Here is a 22,765-nt window from a genome sequence, read left to right as displayed (position 1 = left end):
CCCTAACTGAAGGGCACGTGGATGGTTGCAAACAGGCCACAGTCCCTCAGTGTGAAGTCTTCCATTTAAACACAAAGGACCGAACGAAGCTGTTGACATGTGGGTTGATGGCCATCACTCTGCACCACCGTCCTGGTCTTCTGCTCACTCCCTGTCGGGCAGTACATTTCTTTCCTTCAATGCCAAAACTGTAACAAAGTCAAGGCACAAACACAAATACACGTATTACAAAAACTGTTATCCACAGCACCAATAAAGATGAACAGACAGTGTAAGATAGAAATGTCAAATGAAAATTCTGTAGCAAAACAAAATGCAACTTATTTTTAAAGTGTAAAAGGTTGTATTATTATGGCTAATACTTACAAATACGCTTCCTTGTGAAAGCAATGCACTTCCCAGGATGCAAAGACAAGTGGACCACACTGCTGGAAGAAATCAAAATAAATGTTTATTCATTGATGTTGCTTGTTGGGGATAGGCTAACACATACACTGTTGCCACATGCATTCATATAGGCCTACTTCAATAATACATCTAGGTTAGTAAAATATTATCCTTGACCTTGCTGAATATATTGCCATGGCATGCATTATACTTGCTTTGTTGTCTAATAGATAATTATAAACGGTGATAAAGGTAATTTATACCCCAATTCATATTTTTTTAATAATCATAATCGTTTATTGTCATTACAGTCACTATGCTACAGAACAACTGCCCAAACAGATGCAGTAATAATCTGGCCAAGTTAACAATAGCCAATCTCTCTGACCCCAAACCACCCATTTACAGTACGTTTCAAGTGAAACTTAAGTATTTTCGATCTGGGCCGTCTTTTTCCATGTTTTTGTGCCTAAGCACTAACTGAAGACCGCGGCCGCTGCAGCCGTCAGTGGACGGCAAATATAATACGTTTGAGCTTGTGTGCACCGTCAGTGTACGACTATAAAAGTGCTTGTTTTTCTCACTGACAGGCTCGAATCGGACAACATTATGGAAAGGATCCCCACAGGAATATACTTTTTTTTTTAATCGCAAGATCCTTTTTGTTTAAACAGAAACGGCCGTATCGATCTCCCAGCAGATTCCAACCTCGCGCGCATTAGTAAAACAAACTTCGTTCAAACTCGACAGAAACAAATTAAAACTCACCAAACCCGTTTCGGTTCGTCTTTCCACGGTTCCAACAATCATCGACATCGAGTTTGGTAGAAATAAACCCGAAGCTAATTCACTGAGTTAGATTTTAAAATGTCAGGAGAGCAGCAGGGCAAAACAGCGCATACACATCTAATAACGGTGTTTTCGACTACAGCTAGCAACATTCGCTGGCTAAATGTGCAGTTTCATTCCAGAATAAAAACGATACACTTTGTAAAAACCTAATAGTAAAATTAACTTACCAAACTTCCAGAAATACACCGTTCTGCTTCTCCAGTCACCAGCGGCCGTGTTCTTCTGTCTGTGTGATGTGACGTCAGGTGGCGCGTTATTTACAGCAATCCTGTATTATTGCCTGGTATATTACAGCCAGGTTACAGCAGGGTTACAGCAACACTAAAATGTACTGTAAAATATTCCTGCTCAATCAAAATTACCCAGAATGCAATATAAATTACAGTATTTTACTGTAATATAGAAATATGGTACTGTACTGTAGGTTTTTACAGTACTGTGCAAAATCTACAGCGACATTTAACAGTGTAGGCCTAAAACATTATTATATTATTATTTTATTGTAATAATTGTTTGGCATCCTAAAACACCTAAAACGATGTAGACTTTATATCACAACTAAAAAGGTGTTTGAACCCTCTTTAATGTCTAGGTACAAGTCAATTTTGTTTCTTTGTTCAGTTTTGCACACTGTACATGGGTTGAAGCTCTTAATTTTGAGCTTCCAGAGTGCACCAGATTGATGCATTTAACCTTAAAATGTACAAAATTTTCTTCTGGGGGTGAATGCCCTAGAGGACAGAACATTTTACAAATTCCAGTGGGAATAATGTAGCCTACATTTTATGAACTTTACTCAAGAATACTACAACAAAGCTCCTTTCATGTCAGTAAAGCTGTTAACAGAAAATTAAAATGTCATTGGACAAAAGTTGTAATTTTGTACAGTATAAACAGCTCGTGAAAATTAAAATATTCAATTCAATAATAAATGTTGCAAATATTATTTGTGTTATTTATCTCACATTATATTTTGTAATGAGATTTTTCAAAATAGTGCAATCGTTAGTTAGTTTTTTGTAGTTAGGCCTACTGGCTAGTTATTTTGGTGAATTGTATTAAAACCAGACCAAAAATCCTAATAATAAAATTAAATCATAATATTTATTAATGTAAAATCTGAAACCCACAGCAATTAAAAAAAATAAATAAATAAAAATAAAAAATGTCCCCGTTTTTTAATTAATAGATAATAACACATGAGATTTTGGTGGTATTTTGACCACTTACATAGGAAATGTCCCCGGCTTCCATTTCAGAAATCTGGTCACCTTACTTTAACATCTCTGTTTGATATAAGTTTACCTTGTATAGTTAATTTATTACCATTAAGTTACCAAAATCAAATCATTTTTAACTTGAAATGAAATGTGCTTTTTACAGAAATGAACAAACTGATCATCCTGTAACTTACTTGTCTTTTAGATTCATTTTATATCTTTTGAGGCCTTTAACACAACTACAACTAACTAGTTGTTTCTCAACTAGATTAGACATTTATTTTTTAGGGTGAATGTTTTAGACGTCTCTCTATTTGACGCTGGCAAACAAATTAGTTAAATAAGGTGTTTTGATTAGTGGGACATCTAAAACTTTTTGGGAGGTAAGTATTCAGGACTGGAGTTGTAGGCTAATACTGCTCTACCACATGGTATAATTTCAAAAATATGATTACATGCCTCAAAAGCTAAAACCAATCTGAATTCCTGACCCTTTAGGCACTTTGTAGGTATTTATCTGGAGAGAGGAACAAAGACGAAATGAAAAGTGCGATCTAAAACAACAGGCCAGACAGTTCCGAAGAAACGGTTGCGTTCAGCCACTCTTCTGTGCAAAGTGATGGATTTTCAGTGGAATTTCTGAAATGTAAGAAATACACACACACACCAAGATCTATTTTTCCTTTTATTATATACTTTTATTATTCTATATCTGTATCTGACTGTATCTATCATCCCTCTATCTGTCACTGACTGTATCTGTCATTCCTCTATCAGTCTCTGAAAGTATTATGTTTTGTAATATATCTAATGTATTGTCCTCTTTGTTCCTTTCAATATATCTAGCCTCTCTTTGAATCCTTGGATGGAACATCATCTGGAGCAGAATTGTTCTGGGTGAATTAAGTTATGCATTATACAACACTTTATGCCATTAAAATTTGTTTAAAGCTTATGCAGTTAATAGTCATTAAGTGAGCAATAGGGAAAATATATTGTATACTGCATTTTACATATTCTACTTGACTAAACTACTTGAATGTGTGTATTTGCTATTTAAAGAAGTATGTTAAATGCAGTATACAATATATATTTTTTGTAAAAATGCAGTATACAAAATATATAAATTGCTGTAAATTTTACAGTAAAACACTGGCAGCAGGGTTGAAAGCCAGTTACTGTAATTTTTACAGTAGTGTTTCTGTAATTTAATTTACAGAATTTTACTGTATTCTCGAATACAGAATACAGAACTGACTCTAACATTTTTAACAGTGCTATGCTGCGTTGTTGCAACATCCTCATGGCAGACATGTTTAACTGGGATTCAGCAAGCATTAAGTATCATCATCATCACTTTTTCTTGAAAAAAAAAAAAATTCTTTACAATAAGACCAAATATCTGGTCGGGAATCAGGATATTAAAAATTTGTGGATGATATTATAACAGTCCTTCAGGTCACTATGCAGCCATACTGATGTATCGTTCATTTTCCAGCTGTTCCAGCTACTGTGCATGTGCACTTTAGAGTAAATTCACCGTTTCCACCATGTAGCATTGACATGCTAGAAACATAATAATCACCGTAACAATGATCCATTCATAGATTAAGTATTTGCCTATTAAAATCCAAACAGTGACTTTTTTTTGTATATTGTGTATATTAGCAGATATCCAGAAAGTAGTCAAGTCAAGTCAAATTTATTTATATAGCGCTTTTACAATTGGTAATTGTTTCAAAGCAGCTTTACATATTAGAAGCACAGAAAAAAGGGAAGTGGTTAAAAATAAGCTGTACAAACAAGCGTGGTAATATGTAACATATACAAGATGGTGCTACATTAAGCCAATGTCGGCTGACTCCCAGGGGTGGAAAAAAACCCCTAGGAGAAAAACCCAGCGTGCGAACACTGGGAAAAAAGTCCTAGGAGGGAAAAAACCCCTTGGAAGATATATATAATATATGTAAATGGATATGGAGATCAATTAAAAAGCATTTGTCATTGAGAGCATATGTCGTAATTTAGATATATTTTTTAGATGGAAGAAGGCGGTTTTACAGATACTAGAAATATGACTTTCAAATGAAAGATTGGTATCGAAGAGCACACCCAGGTTCCTAACTGAGGACGAAGGTTTAATGGAGCACCCGTCAAGTGTTAGAGAGTATTCAAGGTTTTTTCGTGAGGAAGTTTTTGGTCCAAAGATTAGGATATCAGTTTTTTCTGAATTTAATAATAAGAAATTTCTTGTCATCCAGTTTTTAATGTCAGCTATGCATTCTGTTAGTTTTGTGAATTTGTAGGTTTCGTCAGGGCGCGAGGAAATATAGAGCTGAGTATCATCAGCGTAGCAGTGAAAACTAACACCATGCTTCCTAATTATCTCTCCTAAGGGCAGCATGTACAGAGTGAAAAGCAACGGTCCTAGTACTGAGCCTTGTGGTACTCCATATTGAACTTGTGATCGAAACGACATCTCTTCATTAACTACTACAGACTGATAACGGTCAGATAAGTACGATTTGAACCATGCCAAAGCAATTCCACTAATGCCAATATAGTTTTCAAGTCTTTTTAAAAGAATGTTGTGATCGATAGTGTCAAAAGCAGCACTGAGATCTAATAACACTAATAGAGAAATACAGCCACGATCGGATGATAAGAGTAGATAGTTTGTAACTCTAACGACAGCAGTCTCAGTACTATGGTATGGTCTAAATCCTGACTGGAAATCCTCACAGATTCCATTTCTTTCTAAAAAGGAGCACAGTTGTGTTGAAACTGCCTTTTCTAGTATCTTTGACAGAAAAGGTAGATTCGAGATTGGCCTGTAATTTACTAAATCTCTCGGATCTAGTTGAGGTTTTTTAATAAGAGGTTTAATAATAGCCTGCTTAAAGGTTTTTGGCACGTATCCTAGTGTTAAGGATGAATTAATTATATCAAGAAGTGGACCTACGACCTCTGGAAGCATTTCTTTCAGTAGTTTAGTCGGCATTGGGTCTAACATACATGTCGTGGATTTTGATGATTTTCTGATAAGTTTAGATAATTCTTCCTCTCCTATAGCGGCGAATGATTCTAGTTTTACCTCAGGGACACTACAGTGCACTGTCTGAAGCGAAACTGTGGACGGTTGCATGTTTTTAATTTTCTCTCTAATATTATCAATCTTGCAAGTAAAGAAGTTCATAAAGTCATTACTGCTGTGCTCTATGGAAACGTCAGCAGCTGAATCTCTGTTTCTAGTTAATTTAGCCACTGTGTCAAATAAATACCTAGGATTATGTTTGTTTTCTATTAAGAGATTTGAAAAATAAGTAGATCTAGCATTTCTTATAGCCGTTCTGTACTCAATCATTTTTTCTTTCCACGAAAGGCGAAAAACTTCTAGTTTTGTTTTCTTCCAACTACGTTCAGTTTTTCTAACAGCTCGTTTTAGAGCCCGAGTGTGCTCATCATACCACGGCGTTGGATTAGTTTCCTTAATCTTCTTTAGACGTAAAGGAGCGACTGCATCTAATGTGCTGGAAAAGAGAGAGCCAATAGTTTCTGTTGCAGCATCGAGTTCTTCTAAGTTGTCAGGTATACTAAGGCGATGAAACTGCTCGGGGAGATTATTTATAAAGCAATCTTTAGTGGTAGACGTGATGGTTCTACAATATTTATGGCTGGGTGGTGGTTTTGTAGCCTTGGCTAATTGTATTATACACGAGACTAAATAATGATCTGATATATCATCGCTCTGATGTAGAATTTCAACAGCATCAGTATCAATTCCATGCGACAGTATTAGATCTAAGGTATGATTACGACAATGAGTGGGTCCTGACACGTGTTGTCTAACTCCAATAGAGTTTAAAATGTCTGCAAATGCCAATCCAAATGCGTCTTTATTATTATCTACATGGATATTAAAATCACCAACAACAAGGACTTTATCCGCAGCCAGTACTAACTCTGATATAAAATCAGCAAATTCTTTGATAAAGTCATTATGGTGCCCTGGTGGCCTGTATACAGTAGCCAGCACAAATGTCAACTTACATAATGTTACATAAAGTACCATCACTTCAAAGGAATTATATTTGAAATTCTTTTGAATGATTCTGAATATATTACTATAAATTACAGCAACACCTCCCCCTTTGCCTTTCTGTCGAGGATTGTGTCGATAATCATAACCTTGAGGACTAGATTCATTTAAAGTAATGTAATCGTCTGGTTTTAGCCAGGTTTCTGTCAAACACAGCAAGTCTAGTTTATTGTCTGTGATAATTTCATTTACAATAAGTGCTTTGGAAGAAATAGATCTAATATTCAGTAACCCAAGCTTTATAATTTGTTTATCTGATTTATCTGTGATTTTCATTTTTTGAACATCAATTAAATTTTTACCCTTAAAAGGTTTCGGAAGTTTTTTGTATTTACTAGTTCGAGGTACAGACACAGTCTCTATGTGATAATATCTAGGTGAAAGAGTTTCTATGTGCTGTGAATTATTTGAGTTCTGTGACGTGAGGCGGCTAGCAGACGGTCGGTTTAGCCAGTTTGTCTGCGTCCTGATCTGGGCCCTGGTTTGTCATGTTTCAGCTCTAAGACTATTTGCCAAATTTCTAGATAGAAGAGCAGCACCATCCCGGGAGGGATGAATACCATCTCTTTTCAACAGATCAGGTCTGCCCCAAAAGCTTTTCCAATTGTCTATGAAACCTATATTATTCTGCGGACACCACTTAAAAGTAGTAGCACAGTGATGTCTCTAAACAACCTGTTTAAGTCACTGTGAGCAAGGACATGCTGGTTTGGGGATTAATCTCACATGGAGCCCAGATGTTCTTTCTGAATATATCATCCCCATTTATCGAGAAATATTCCTCTCTGTCTATAATAATGTGCGCAGGCCATCACAAAGCAGGTATCTCAAAGGAATAATGCTGCAAGAACACCACTAGCCAATGCATTAGTGAAGTTTTTAATATTTTATTGACAGTTGCAATGGAAACATTTTAAGCAGCAATCTTTTCTGTGATTGGTTGACAAAAAAAAAAAAAAACCTGTATCCTAAGGGTGGCGAGAAATCACAGAGGTTACAAGAGCATTGTATATGATAAAAACAAACTTCATATTTATCAGGAGACCGGTGTTCTTGTATATCAAAACAATTTAGTAAGATCAGAATGAAGAAAAGCAGCTGGGGACATGTCATATTGCTTCAGTGCAGCATATTGCCACATGAATAAAAATAAAATGAATATAGACTACAACAACAACTAAGGCACCACCTACAAGTGCAGGGCTATTTTAAACTGTGTACACTCTGGGTAAATACTGTTCAGAAATAAAGGGAAAAAGATTAACCCCAGAAGATGCTTTTTAAGTGTCATTCTATTAAGGGATTCTTCAAAATAATACTGCGAAAAAATTCGAATGCCTCAAAAACAAAAGTCTCTTATTTAAAAAAACAAAACAAAACAACAACAAAAAAGCTTAAAATAAGAATAGGATTAAAACCTAAACTAGAAATACAGTTTGATATTTTAACTTCTTTTTCTCTTTAGGAAAAGGCACAAACAGGGAGCGGCCACAAACCTGCAGCAGTGAGAAACTATAACTAAAGGAATTATCAACAGGGATCTCACTCTCTCTCACACACACACACACACACACACACACACACACTTTTTTTGCTCTTGTGGGCTGCCAATATTGGCAGAGTGGTTGATGGGGAGCATGTAGCCATGATCTTAGGCATGTTTTTTAATCTATACTGTAGTCGTTTTATTAGAAAGGCACATAGATACAATTTTATAGCAATAGCTAGTCTATTGCACCATCGCAATGGCACTGTGCAGTTTGATATATCAACCATACTGATTTGAATTACAGTCTTGGCACACTGGCATGTCTCTCTGGAGTGCTTTTGGAGTCTATCCTAACAATGGAATTCAATTCTTATTGAAATCCCAGTTTTACTGAAATAAAAACCCTTTAGTTTGGTTAATCAGCAAACTGTTAATGTTTTCCGATATAAAAAGCTACATCTAGGTCAAAACACAAAGCAAAAAAAAAAAAAAAAAATCTCCCTTATCATAATGCAGTAACCCAAACAACACTCCTGAATTAAAGGGATTTTTGAATTGTGCAGCATTATTCTATATTTGGCTTTATTTTCTGTTGGAGTGGTGAACTGTTGGTACTGTAGTTCCTCTGCAGGCATGATGCAAAAGGCAGGCTGTAGCTCCCCCTGTTGGCTGACTGTGGTACATTTACATGCACTCGAATTCGTCAATTCGCTGTTTGGTGTTTCCAGAGCGGATCTGACGAAGCGTCTTGTATTTGTCGCGTCCTGCTCGTACATTCTCTGCGTGGATGATGTCGTTCTGGGTCTTCTTGGTGTCATCACGAGCATTAGCAAGCTCAGAAGTAAGAGCCTGTGGAAAAAAGGAGACTTTTCAATTTTTTTATTTTTCATATGAAAGTAAATTTACTCTGGTAAAGCATTCATTGTATGCCATCCAATTTTTACTGTATTGAAAAAGTGCAGCATAGACATTCTGCAAGATGACTCCTTTTGTGTTCCATGCAAACACAAATGTCAGTCCAGTTTGGAATGACATGAGGATAAGTAAATGATAAAAGTGTTATTCTTGTGTGAACTATCACTTTAAATAGTGCGTTTGTGAAGTAGTTCTCTCACCAGCAGGTGTTTCTGCACCCGTTCGTTCTTCTCAGCCTCAGTCATGCGCTCCTCCTCACTCCTGTCTTTATAAGCTGCTGCGGAGGTGAGTTCGGCGGAGGCCTCTGCACTGCTCTCATCACCTTCATCGTTGTCATTTTCGCCATGCACTGGCTCTTGGACATGGGATGACACGACTTTGTTCTTTAGCTCCTCTTTAGTCTTCTCTAGGTCCTCCTGCACCTGAGTGGCCTGGAAAACACACAGCACTACATTAACTCACAAAATTGACACCATAATGTCTTAAAAATTAACCAGCATTGTGATATTTGTGCCTTTTGGCCATTAAAGAATGTTCTTTTATCACAAGAATGAGACCAGGGTTGCCAGGTCTGTGCAACTAAAGTAGCCCGATGGCCAGTCAAAGTAGACCAATGCCATTTTCTCCGTTGTGCGGCCGAATTCTCCACTGAATTTTACATCTGGGGGGTGTTTTGGGGGTGTTAGAGTGCCAAAATCATACATGCGGAGATGGAAATCAGCCCGCAGAAGAATAAAAAAATGAACCCCCTGCAACAACTTGAAAGTAGCCCAATTCCACAGGAAAACCACAAGCTTGGCAACGCTGATTAAGACTAGGGGTACCATCCACACACTTCGGCACACACTTGCACCGCGGATGGATGGATGGATTGTTCTACAGTAAGCTTCTGTAAGGCACCTGCTGACAATCATGTTTACCTTCATTTGCCACTCTGATGCTTCCTCCTCTTTCTTCTTTTTGGCATCTTCCAGCAGGGAGATCTTGGAGGTCAACTCTGCCAGTTCAGTGGCCTGTATACACACACACACACACACACACACACACATTCTCAGAGTTGCATGGAAACAGATTTAATTATGGGTGTCTTGCTCTTTGTGGTTGGATGATGTTTGGTTCTCATGGAAACTTCAGAACTGTAGTTTGGTTACCATGGTTACAACTGTAACCATAGGTGTGATTGGCAAAGGACAAAAAAGCAGGAAACTATACGGTGCACTTACCATGGGGGCGGGGCTTTGTTATGGGGAGGGGCTTATTGAGGGGCGTGGCTTGTTTTTGTACTGTTTTTTTATGATAAAGTTATGTAAAATAACTGCTCAGTGCTGCAAAACAGACAACTCTGCTAATGCTAACTTAATTCTATATAAACTATTAGGGGTGTGACGAGACAGGTATCTCAAAAGACGAGACTCGAGATTTGAGTTCACGAGACGAGACAAGATGGTGAAATACACGACTAGAAAAAATATTCTGCAGGTGTATTTGAAATGTTTTAACTAATCATCTTGTAATGAATGTCATTTCAGTTCTACTTTCTGAGTATGAATTATCATATGCAGTAAAAGACAACAATACTCAAGCACTGTAAAAGGTTTTGCCACTAACTCAACTGACTGACTTCTCTCCTGTATGATTTCAGTCTCTTCAGACATTACTGTACATGATTTATGAGCTTCTACAACTTTTGACCTCCTAACTGAACTCCTTTCCACAAACTGATCATAGAAATAAAAACAGTACAAATAAAAATGGTAACACTTTACAATAAGGTCTCATTTATTAACATTAATGTATTAACCAACATCAACTAACAATGAGCAATATATGTGCTACAGTATTTATTAATCTAACATGTTAATGTTAGTTAATAAAAATGGTCATTCATTGTTAGTTCATAGTTTACAGTGCATTAACTAATGTTAACAAATGAAACATTATTGTTTGTGCTTAATAAGATTAAGAGAAAACTGTTATTCATTTTTATGATAACACTTTACAATAAATGCAACCATAACCGCACTCTCTCAATATTCAAAGTGCAAATAAGACCAAATTTTTCTTTGATACAGAGCTAAGAGATGGTTACAACTACACTGCCCAGCCTAAAATAGCTTTCATATTGAGAGATATCTGTATTCATCAGGGAGCCGCTTTCAAGATGCGGGTATTTAAATCTCGTTTGAATGCGCGCTCGTGTTTACTTTCACTTTCGTGATCGCTCGTACTCTGTAAATATGGAGCGGTGGCAACCGTTATCCAACTGAATTAAATGTTTTTTTTTTATTTAAATACAAAGCAAAACGACAGGAGAGGCATAATGTAAACGTAGCGGTGGCATATTCTTTCCTAATCATCCTAACACTCTGTCATGGCAACATCACGAGACTACTTTTCCGCCTCGACGAGAAATCTCGTCACATTTTAGTCTCGCTCGTCACACCCCTATAAACTATATAACAGCTTAGGGCCTATTAGTTACTAGCCTAAACTGGACGGAGACACGGAGCGCCCTGTAACTCACTGACCTGCCTGCGTTCACAATTCACACGGTGCAGATGGGAAGGAGAACGGCTGACTACACAGTTCATGGGAATAAATTGTGTATTTCCCTCACAATTGTCACAAAATCTCACTAGTCTGTACACTGTCTGTCTGGTCTCTCTGCGCGTTGCTTTGCGAGATCATGTGGCGCAATTTTTTTTCCTCACTGCTGCACGAGTCTGCGTGAGAATATGGGGGTGTGGCGTCAGAGCGCGAGAATTGGGTGAGTTTAGCTGAATGCGTGAGAGTTGGCAGCCTTGCCGTTACTTTGCTAAATTAGCACAGAATCGTTTAACATTAATGTTATGGAATCATGACAAAAATGATCAATAGATTGGTTAAATTTTACTAGACCTGCATATAAAAATGAAAGACAATATGGATTTGCTTATCTGAATCATCCGTGTTCACTGAAGCTGTTCACGTGAGTAGATGGTTGGGCGCGGTTGGGTGTGTGCGCATTCATAACAGTGCGCGTACACTTTGAACTTCAATCGTGACAAATGATTGGACTACTTGCGGAGTGACATGACGACATGAATCAGAGGCACAAAAAACGTTGACAGCGGTGAGTGGTCATTATGTTTACCAATACTCGACCCATCGCAACCACCGCAACCCTGACCCCCCACCCCCCAATTTTTTTTTTTTTTTTTTTTTTTTTTTTTTCCATGATTTACGAGAGCATCATTTTCAGGTCGGAAAATCCGGATTTCCGGATTTTTCCAGAAGAATCACACCCCTGTGTAACCTACTACAAGGGTTGTATAGGTGTTGCTGTGAGGCTGTCATAGTGACTAGATTTGTGCTGCCATGGTGGCTGGCAATGTGTAGATTGGTTGACATGGCAACTGACCAGATGCTCCTGGTTCTTCATTTGACTCTCAGATTGCTGCAGCAGAGCTGCTTTGGCCTCCTCTGCCAGACGGCGCTCTCGTTCCAGGCGCTCTGCCTCCTCCTGAGCGCGTTTACGCTCCTGATCCAACTCCAGCGCCCTGCGGGTCTGCTCCTCCAGCTCTGCACACACAAAATAAGGAGTGATTATTGACCATTAATGAATAAATGAAAGATTAGAAACAGCTAATTTCACTCCATCTCACCTTGCTGAGCTTTTCTCGTCTGTTCTTCTATCACTTTGAGTCTCTCCATCAGCTCTTCTTTTTCTTTTTCAATCTTCTCTTTCTCTTTTTCAGCCTGCTCTCTCTTCTTACGTTCATCTTCCAACATGGCCCTGCAACATTAGTGTGTGTGAGGGTGAAAGACAAACAGACAGATGTATTAGAAGAGGAATGTGTCCTTCCTGTCATTGTGAAGGGTCCAGCACTGAACAATGAACTAATCTAAACATAAAACCATCACTTTATTAGCTTAACACACAGGCACACATAAATAAGTATAAACACTTTAAATGATCTCAAGATGTAGGCTAGCTCCTTGTGTGCCTGATAAATATTTCTCACATAATTTGTGGTGTTTCGATTGTGAAAAAATTATGATTCAGTGTTTTGAGTCTGAACAAGACCTAAACTGAACGTTCATGAATGTTCAAAAACAGAATAAATAAGTTTGTGAATGTGATGTGTTTGTGAATGTTCATTTAGTCCGGAGGTCGGCAACCCACGGCTCTTTAGCGCTCCCCCTAGTGGCTCCCTGGAGCTTTTTCAAAAATGTATGAAAATGGAAAAATATTTTTTGTTTTCATATGGTTTCTGTAGGAGGACAAACATGACACAAACATTCTTAACGTTTTCCAATGCTGCAAAAATGTGTATAATAAATATTAAATTTCAACATTTCTGTCAACGAAGATTTGCGTCATAGCCTGCGACACGTTTCTTTTTTTTTTTTTTTTTTTTTATTGCAAAAAGGTACAAATCACAGGTGATTAGCCATAATATACATAACATACAAAAAACAGAGATAAACAGAGAGAAAAAAAATAAAATAAATAAAAAAATAAAATAAAATAGCCAGGGGAAGCTTACAGGTCATTACAAAGTGAAGGAGGACCATATGCTGATAGTTTTAACAGCCTTTTTGTTGTTTGAGCCAGAAATCAGATTAATATAACGTTCAACTTCATGGATAAAAAGTACAAAACAAGGTTTTTTAGAGCTGAATTTACATTTATGAATGTGAAATTTTGCCAAAAGTATTAATAAATTTATAAGGAAGTACGTTTTTTTCTTTACTTTGACTTTTATAAAAACAAAAAATAACATCCTTCCACAATAAGGCAAAGTCTTTATAAATATGGTCAATGATGAATCTGCTGAGCTTTTGCCAAAATGTTCTGGTGTGTGGGCAATACCAAAATAGGTGCAAAACTGTTTCGGGGTGGTCTTCACAAAAAGAACAGTTTGTATTGATGTCCCTTTTAAATTTAATCATGTAATGATTAGCAGGGTAATATCTGTGAATTATTCTGAAAGATACTTCTTTCACCTTGTTTACTAATAAATATCTGTGAGGAATCATCCAAACCTTTTTCCAGTCAATGTCATTTACAAATCGGTTCCAATAAAATGTAACATTTGGAATAGAAACAATCTCTTTCTGAAATAACGCACGGATGTTCTTATTATTATGTGGAAGATGGGAAAAACAGATTCTTCCAACTGGTGAGTCAGCCACATCAGGAAGGGAGACAGAAGTAGGTGAAAGTCTGCTAGAATACTTAAAAAGCATGATTGTGCCTGATGGAATGGCATCAAATACGATTGCGAATTCTTTCGGCGTAACAGGAATGTTATATGCTGATAGAAATTCTCTATAGGAGAAAAGTCGCCCTTCTGCATTAAATAACTGGTCCACCAGCAGAATCTGATTACGTACCCAACTCTCAAAATAAAAAGACTTGTTCTTATATAAAATATCTTTGTTATTCCAAATTAGGTACCTGTGGGGTGAGAAATTATGCTTGTAAATAAGAGACCAAGCTAAAAGGACCTGCTTATGAAAAGTGGACAGTTTTACAGGAAGTTTTTCTACATTGTAGTTACAATTCAAAATAAAGTCCAGACCACCAAAACGAGAGAATATATAATGGGGAATAAAATTCCAAATCGAAACTGGGTTTTTAAGAAAATGCTTAGCCCAGTTAATCTTAAATGTATTATTTAGAGTATTGAAGTCCAAAAAATTAAGCCCACCAGATTCATATTTATTCATAACAACACTTTTTTTGATATAGTGGATACGATTTTTCCAGATGAAGTCAAAAAGCATTTTATCAATGTCTTTACAGATTTTACTGTCCAAATGTAAAGAGAGAGCTGCGTATGTAAGCCGTGATATCCCTTCAGCCTTGGTAAGCAACACTCTGCCTTTTAAAGATAAGTCCCTTTGCAACCACTGGTTCAGTTTGTTCTGAGTTTTTTTAATGATTGGAGAAAAATTTAACTGAGATCTAATTTTCTGATCTTTAGAGATAATAATACCCAAGTACGATACTTCTTTCTTGATCGGAATGTTGCAAATAGTTTGTATATCACCAGTCTTTTAAAGGCAGCAGCTCACATTTATTAATATTTAGGCATAAACCAGAGGCCTCTGAAAACTGGTTAATTACTCGAATGGTGACAGGTATCTGGCTTGCATTTTTTAAAAAGATTGTGGTATCGTCAGCAAGCTGACTAATGATGATATCCCTACTCGCAATAGAGATTCCTTGTATAGCACTATTACATACATAAGTTGTGAGAATCTGTGTACAAAGTAGAAACAAATAAGGGGAAATTGGGCATCCCTGACGAATGCCTCGTTCCAGATTAAATCTGGGGGAAGTTCCATTTTTCAGTTTTATAGAGCTATTTCCATTAGCATATAAGGTTTTAATTGCTTTGCTGAAAAAGTCCCCAAAACCAAATTTCTCTAAAGATAGAAAAATAAATTGATGTTCTATTGTATCAAACGCCTTGTAGAAGTCTAAGAGGAGGATGAAGCCATCTTCAGATATTAAGTCAGAGTAGTCAAGAATATCTAATACTAGTCTAATATTATTAGAGATATGCCTGTTTCTCATAAAGCCTGATTGTGTCTCATCTATAATAGTTTCAAGAGTTTCTTTAATTCTATTGGCAAATATTGACGCCATTATTTTGTAATCATTGTTTAGCAGACAAATGGGTCTCCAGCTGTCAATAAAGAGCGGATCTTTCCTAGGCTTGGGAATCAGTGTGACCAGCCCTTGAGTGAGGCTAGGAGGAAGGGAATTATTCTCTATACTCTCCATAAAAACCTGTAATAAAAAAGGGGCTAAAAGTTCTGAGAATGCCTTGTAAAATTCTGCAGTCAACCCGTCAGTGCCGGGGGACTTGTTGTTTTTAAGTTGAGCAATGGAATCAATGACCTCTGCCAATGTAAGAGGGGTGTCACAATAATTTTTGTCTGCCTCGTCAATATTTTTAACATTATTTATTGAGTTCAAAAAATGAGATGTAACTTCTTTATTAAATTTTGTGCTGTATAAATTGCTATAGAATTTTGAACAAAAATCTGAAATTAATTTAGCATCATCAGTAACGACCCCATTAATATTTAACTTGTAGATGGAATTAATTTTAGATCGGTATCTTTCAAGACGGAAAAAGTAAGCAGAATTTTGCTCCCCCTCCTCCAGCCATCTTTTTCTAGACCTTACGAAGGCTCCCTCTGCTTTTTGTCGATATAATTCGTCTAATCTGTTTTGGAGTTGTAAAAGAAGTAGTTTATCCTCCTCTGAAACTTCCTCGGGTGGTCTCTGATAAAATGAGGAAATTGTATTTATGATTTCATCTTCTTCTGCTCTTTTAGCTTTGGCAGTAGAACTTCCATACTGTCTCAATGCGACACACGTTTCAGCGCGGCGCGAGGGTATGCATCGACGTCACTTTCCCGCCGAAAGCGCGCTCCCTCAGCTGGACTGAGTGGCAAAAGAACCTGCTGCGTGACTGGATTTAATAGGGGAAACTGAGAAAACGCGAGTAAAACTAACGAATTACACTAAAGGTTGGACTCGAAAGTGTTTTTTACAACTTGTCAAATAAACCTAATCCATGGATATTGACATGCAGCCAGGAGTCGTGTTTCCTGACATTTATATGTGCCTGATCTGACGCCGGGGAAATACATAAAGCAAATCTGCCTGTGAATATTTTGTATAACTATAATAGGTAGGTTTAAATCCACGTAATCACTTATATCAATGTTATATATATCGTCATATTGTCCAGCCCTAAAACATATAGTTTTATAGTATAGTTTTTGTCAGTGTTTATTTTAAAACACACAATTATGCAGAATATAAGATGGAAAATATTTAGTTGATGATTTGTCAACATAATATATAACAATACAATATATATGGAATGATTTTACCTCAAAATCCAACAATTTGACACAAAATGATAACTGCAAATCCACGTTTCTCTGCCTGGAGTCCAGCTGTTTCTGTGAATGCCAGCGGTCCATTTGCTTTTTTTTCTGTAGCTTTCGGCAGTTTTTAAATATATTCCTCGGGAATACCTCATTATGTATTTGTAGCCTACTTAGTCATTTTGATAGTAGGCTAATATAGCTAATATACACTTACAGCCTGTTGCATTCATATAAGGCTTATATAAAGCTTTTAAATTTTTTGCCGCTCCAAATTTTTTTTTGGTCCAATATGGCTCTTTGAACATTTTGGGTTGCCGACCCCTGATTTAGTCAATCAAGTCAGTATTGTTCAACAAGAAAATAAATGGGGTGGAATGATCCCAATTCAAAAATGTGTAAACATTTTAATAAAAGACAACATGACTTCATTCAGTCTAGAATGACAAAAAGAGTTTGTGAATGAATCTGTTTAAATCAATGATCCAGTTACTTACAATAGGCAAAAAACATTAACTGATGTAATGATGTAACATACAGAAAGAGTCACTGAATGAATCAGTGGACACATCTGAAATTCTATTGGTGAGCAGAATCAAAATATTTGAGTCACTGGAAAGAATTCAAATCACAGCTGAAATAATCACAATTTTGATCAAAATCAGATGTAACTCTATCCAGGGCTCCAGACTAACATTTGAGAGCAGTGGCGCTGGTGTCACCAAAGTTCTACAGAAGGTGCTGGCGCGTGCCTGATTTGGTGGAGCTGTTTCTTTGTTTTGTTTGTTTAAATCGTTTGTTTGTTTGCTATTATTTTGCATTAATAAGTGCAGTTACTAATAATATTACATGTTTATTCATTGGAAATTTGACAGTAAAGCAATGAGCTTCAATTGAGATGCAGATAAAATTAACTTATTGACAGTAACGTGCAAAAACATTTTATAGGGGAAAATGTAAATATTCTACTCTTATTAAAATGTACCATACTGAACTGATCAACAGCTTCAGTGATAATTAAAGGAGCGCGCTTTACTTGCTTTCTGTGGAATTCAGTCACAATTTTGAAGAAGTTTTTGACTTTTCCTACTTTTCAATATATTAGGGAGTCAATAACTGCTTCTCTGCTGCCATCTAGTGGTAATTTCATGTCTTTTTTTAAAGGTTTTGTTTGCCTATTAGTGTTAGTTCTCCATCTTTAAACTTTTTGTTTTACAAATCATCAAATTAAAAATAACATTAAAATTGGGTAATATTTAGAGCTTTTGGTTTATAGCAGAATTCTGCGCTGAATTTGAATGCTTCTCACTAGATCTTGCAGCGATGTTATTCATTTTGCAGTGAATTCAACCACTTTCACCGAATCTCCCAGCGGTGTGTACTGTGTAGTTAGCAGTGTCACATAAATGAGATTGGCGCACACTGAGCTTGCGCTGCGCTGTCTATTATTGCTCAGTGATGATAAACAGTCCGCACTGCACAGCTCAAACTAATAGTGCCGTTTCATTTGCCATTTGATGTTTCTCATATGAAACAGAAATGACAGCTCTTATCAGTTGTGCAATGTGGTGGTCACACCAGTGACCAAATTTAGTCGCACTGGCAGGAAAAAATGCAACCATTTAGTCGCAATCTGGAGCCCTGCTGTCTCTCTTTTTTCCTCTCACCTTTCCATCTTCTTGTGGTTTTTCTCCTCCTTGGCCTGTGCCTTCATCTGCTGGACCTCAATGGTGTCAGGTTTACGGCGTCTCATATAAAGCTCATGGTTCCCCATGCACAGGGCCAGAATCCTCTTATTAATGCGTAAACGCTGGGCATAGAACACAAAGTCCTGAGGGGAAGAGAGAAAACATTATACTTCCTATGATGCCATAAAATGCTGAGTACATAAACAGCTCCCTAAGTTTAGGAACAGAGTCAAAGAAAGCCAGGGGAGGGAGTGAGGGATCAGGAGCTACAGGAAATACTAAAGAATGAAATAAAAAGTAGACATGTCCACATCCAAACTCTTATGTGTCCATGATAGCGTAACAAAGAAAAAACGTGCAGCTTCAATGGAAAGTCTTTGGTGTACACTGTGATTTCACAATCCTCATATCTCAAATCACATCATGAAACATTACAACACTTCACTGCTTTGCAATAACAGCGTTCCACTTGTCTACACCCTGTTTGCAGAGAAATTGTACAGAAACTGTGATAAGTCAGACAGCAGGAAAATCATGTTTGACATACCGGGGCTTTTTTATCAATGGGTTTGATGACAAATTTCTTATCATTGAAAGAAATGTTCCTGATCTCACTCCAGGGGAAGCCAATTTTAGGTGTCATCCTGAAAAGAGAGGAGAAGAGGGGAGTCACACACACACACACACACACACACACACACACACACACTTATAATAAGCACTAAACCAAAAAAAAAAAAAAAAAAAAAAAAAGGATGTCAAGCTCATGAAGACAAACAACATTATATGACTAATTTTTGCCAAACATGCCCATGTTAGTAAAATTTGGGAAATATCTAATACAACAGATTTTTGTGATTTGTGTGATTTTATAATAAGCATTAAAATCAAATTAAAATGCATTTTATTTTAAAAAAAATTATATGATTACAATTAAATGATTAACAATACTCTTCTAAAGGTTTGTTGTCTGTAAGATTTTTTGGTAGCACTTTACTATAAGGTCTCATTTGTTAACTTATGAACTAACAATGAGAAATATATATTTTTTAAATCTTTGTTAAGTTAATAAAAGTGCGGTCATTCATTGTTCATGTTAGTTCACAGTGCATTAACTAATGTTAACAAATACAACTTTTGATTTTAATAAAGTATTAGTAATATTGTTACAATTTTATACAAATATTATAACTATTTTTTAGTATATTTTAAAATGTAATTTATTCCTGATAGCAGGGCTAAATTTTCAGCATCATTACTCCAGTCTTCAGTGTCACATGATACTTCAGAAATAATTCTAATATGCTTTTTTGGTGCTCAAGAATTAATTATTATTATTATTATAAATGTTGAAAATGGTTGTTCTACTTAATATTTTTGTGGAAACTGTGATACATTCTTTGATAAATAGGAAATTCAAATTACTCTTATTCACAGGAGGATGCATTAAATTGATCAAAAGTAAAAGTATTAATTTCTTTAAAAAAAAATAAAAAAAAAACTACCCCAAATTTTACATACATATTTTCTGCAGCATTTATTTTCAAAAGAATATTTTATAATATAATTCTTTACTGACACTTTTGTTCAAATCAAATGCACCTTTGCTGAATAAAGTATTCATTTAAAAAACTTTTATATAGCAGTGCATTTTCTTACCAAATATATGTGACACATAACAAAACCATTCATTTGTTTATGAATGTTAAATGGATCCGTACTTGTCATTCTGCTCATAGATGTTGAGTCCCAGGGCATCCACACCCAGCCACAGCTCTGATCCTTTCTTATTCTTAATACTGAAGTAATTCACACCGTACATCTCCAGATCCTGAGCAATCTTCAGATACTCCATCATCGAGTCCTCTCTGAAACACATGCACAGATACACATTATCACTCTGTCTGGTGTGTGTGATTGACAGGGTCACTGCAGTCAGCGATAAAACAGAAAAAAAAAGCAAGAGCGCATTCCATTGGCTGTACCTCAACATGCCCTTGTGCTCCTCGTGCCAGACCTGAATTCTTTCCTCCCATTGCTCCTTATTCAGCTTGTGCTGTTCCAGAACTCTGCAGAGAAAAGATTACACACACATGCTCACATTTAGAATCACAAACATGTTCTTGACATGGCTGATACTTTCTAACCAAAACATTGTTAAGCACCAAGTGATGGTAATAGACCTTAGTCAGAATAGAGGCAATATTGAATTTAACGCAAATGAAAACAAGGCTGTGAGGGACAGAAGTACAGTCTTTACAATGGCAAACACTGTATAAAAGGTCCTAGATTTGTAATTTTCATAACTCACAACTTTTAAAACTGTTTTATGGAGTTTGTGTCAACTGAAAGTTTTTCTTTGAAAGACATTCCATCAACTTAACAATCAGATGGTTGTTAAACAACTGTACAATGTATTAAATGCACTGTATTTTATCCTTCACAGCCTTGTTTTCATTCCTGTCATAAATTAAATATGGTGCTACCCTGACTAAGGTCTATTGCTTTGAGGCTACACAAGGTTCTGACATTTTTTAAATACATTTTCTCATAGAAAAAAAAAGAAAGGCTTTTATCACTGTAAAGCAACGTCACTGACAAAAAGTTGTCCGTGCACAATGAAACAATCAATATATAAGGAAAAAATTAATTGTCAGCAATCTTCATTATCGATTTTAGTTATTGCAGCCTTAGTACAAATACGTTATTATATATCACTCTTGGTGCAGTTCAATATATTGGTGGATAAAAGTTTAAAATATTCCATAGCACTATTGCACTATTATTTATTTAGTAAATTAGATCGGTTTTTCACAACACATTTTTGTTTTTCTGCTTTTCATTCATTTATAATGAATGCTTGAAGATTAAAGGCTTTAATTTTAATATTCTTAATATTTTACTTGACTGCACTGATACTATTGGATGAGAACTGATCTGAGCTGGATGATGACATCACTGTTTTCGGTAACACTTTACTTGAAGGGGTGTGCATAAGACTGATATGACACATGTCATGAATATGAAGGAGGTTTTATAAATGTTTATGACAACTGTCATTAAGTGTCATTCGCTCAATTATGTCATTTTTAATGCAAAGATGACATTGTTTGAGATGTCCGAGTTATGACAACTTGACATAAACCAATACATCATAACCTGTCAGTGTCTTTGTCATGACAACTTGACATCATTTAGCTTTATGGGTTAACATTACATTAAACTGTCATGTCGTTGGTTTTGACATTGGCTGTCATGAGGCCATTATAATAGTGTCATGAATATGTATCTTGAGCTCAAGTACAGTGGTACAAATTGAACTTGTCATTAAATTGTCATTAAGTGACAATACTCTGACAAATAATTTTATAACAGCATCATGACTATTTTTCATTTCATGTTTTGTTTTTTTTTTGTTTTGTTTTTTTTTAGTTTCCTCCAACAGAAGGTCAGATAATAGACAATTTCAAATTTCGTAAAAAAGATGACACTATTATAAAATAATGGTAACACTTTATTTTAGGGTCTTTTAAGTAGTTGCTTATTACTATTAGCATTCATATGGCTAAATTATTGGCTATTTATTAGTACTTATAAAGCACATATTAATGCCTTATTCTGCATGATCTTATTCTACATTCTTAATCCTACCCAATACCTAAACCTAACAATTAACTATAATAAGCAGTAAATTAAGAGTTTATTGAGGGAAAAGTCATAGTTAATCGTTTATAAATGTGTTTTGGATACTGAAATGTTACCAAAATAATGTAATGTAATGTTAACCCATAAAGCTAAGTAGTTTTTTTAAGTTTGATAATTAATCTGCTATGTCATGTTTATGACAGGTTATGATGTTTTGCTAATGTCAAGTTGTCATGACAAAGACACTGACAGGTTATGATGTGTTGGTTTATGTCAAGTTGTCGTAACAAAGACATCTCAAACAATGTCATCTTTGCATTAAAAATGACATAATTGAGCGAATGACATTTAATGACAGTTGTCATAAACATGCATAAAACCTCCTTCATATTCATGACACGTGTCATGTCGAGATTATGAATGTGTCATGTCAGTCTTATGCACACCCCTTCAAGTAAAGTGTTACCCTGTTGGGTACAGAGCTGCTTTATAGATGAATTGAACTCGTTTCATAATTGATGAACTTTACACAATTATTGAACATAATGCTGTCTATTGCCATTTGTAAATA

The 22,765-nt window shown here is 36.0% G+C and overlaps 1 protein-coding gene and 1 long non-coding RNA gene across 3 annotated transcripts in view; both read right to left on the bottom strand.

Moving 5' to 3' along the window:
* Positions 1 to 6: 6 nt before the first annotated feature.
* Positions 7 to 1,655, bottom strand: LOC125266068. The gene is made up of 3 exons (XR_007184419.1): positions 1,407 to 1,655; positions 367 to 428; positions 7 to 188 (listed from the first exon to the last, which is right to left on the bottom strand). It is a non-coding gene; the product is annotated as an uncharacterized LOC125266068 (long non-coding RNA).
* A 5,774-nt stretch (positions 1,656 to 7,429) lies between these two features.
* Positions 7,430 to 22,765, bottom strand: part of msna (moesin a) — a 32,433-nt gene continuing 17,097 nt past the window's right edge. For both annotated transcript variants that reach the window (XM_048187195.1, XM_048187196.1), the window contains 9 exons: positions 20,535 to 20,618; positions 20,271 to 20,417; positions 19,097 to 19,193; positions 18,529 to 18,692; positions 12,607 to 12,737; positions 12,363 to 12,523; positions 9,883 to 9,975; positions 9,163 to 9,393; positions 7,430 to 8,896 (listed from right to left, as the gene is read on the bottom strand). In XM_048187195.1, coding sequence (XP_048043152.1) covers positions 8,732 to 8,896; positions 9,163 to 9,393; positions 9,883 to 9,975; positions 12,363 to 12,523; positions 12,607 to 12,737; positions 18,529 to 18,692; positions 19,097 to 19,193; positions 20,271 to 20,417; positions 20,535 to 20,618 — 1,273 coding nt within the window. In that variant the 3' untranslated portion in view covers positions 7,430 to 8,731. The remainder of the gene's footprint in view (positions 8,897 to 9,162; positions 9,394 to 9,882; positions 9,976 to 12,362; positions 12,524 to 12,606; positions 12,738 to 18,528; positions 18,693 to 19,096; positions 19,194 to 20,270; positions 20,418 to 20,534; positions 20,619 to 22,765) is intronic.

Source organism: Megalobrama amblycephala, linkage group LG4 (assembly GCF_018812025.1).
Source record: "Megalobrama amblycephala isolate DHTTF-2021 linkage group LG4, ASM1881202v1, whole genome shotgun sequence".
Classification (NCBI taxonomy): Eukaryota; Metazoa; Chordata; class Actinopteri; order Cypriniformes; family Xenocyprididae; genus Megalobrama; species Megalobrama amblycephala.
Note: the sequence above shows the minus strand (reverse complement) of the source record. Positions and strands in the feature narration are given on the sequence as shown.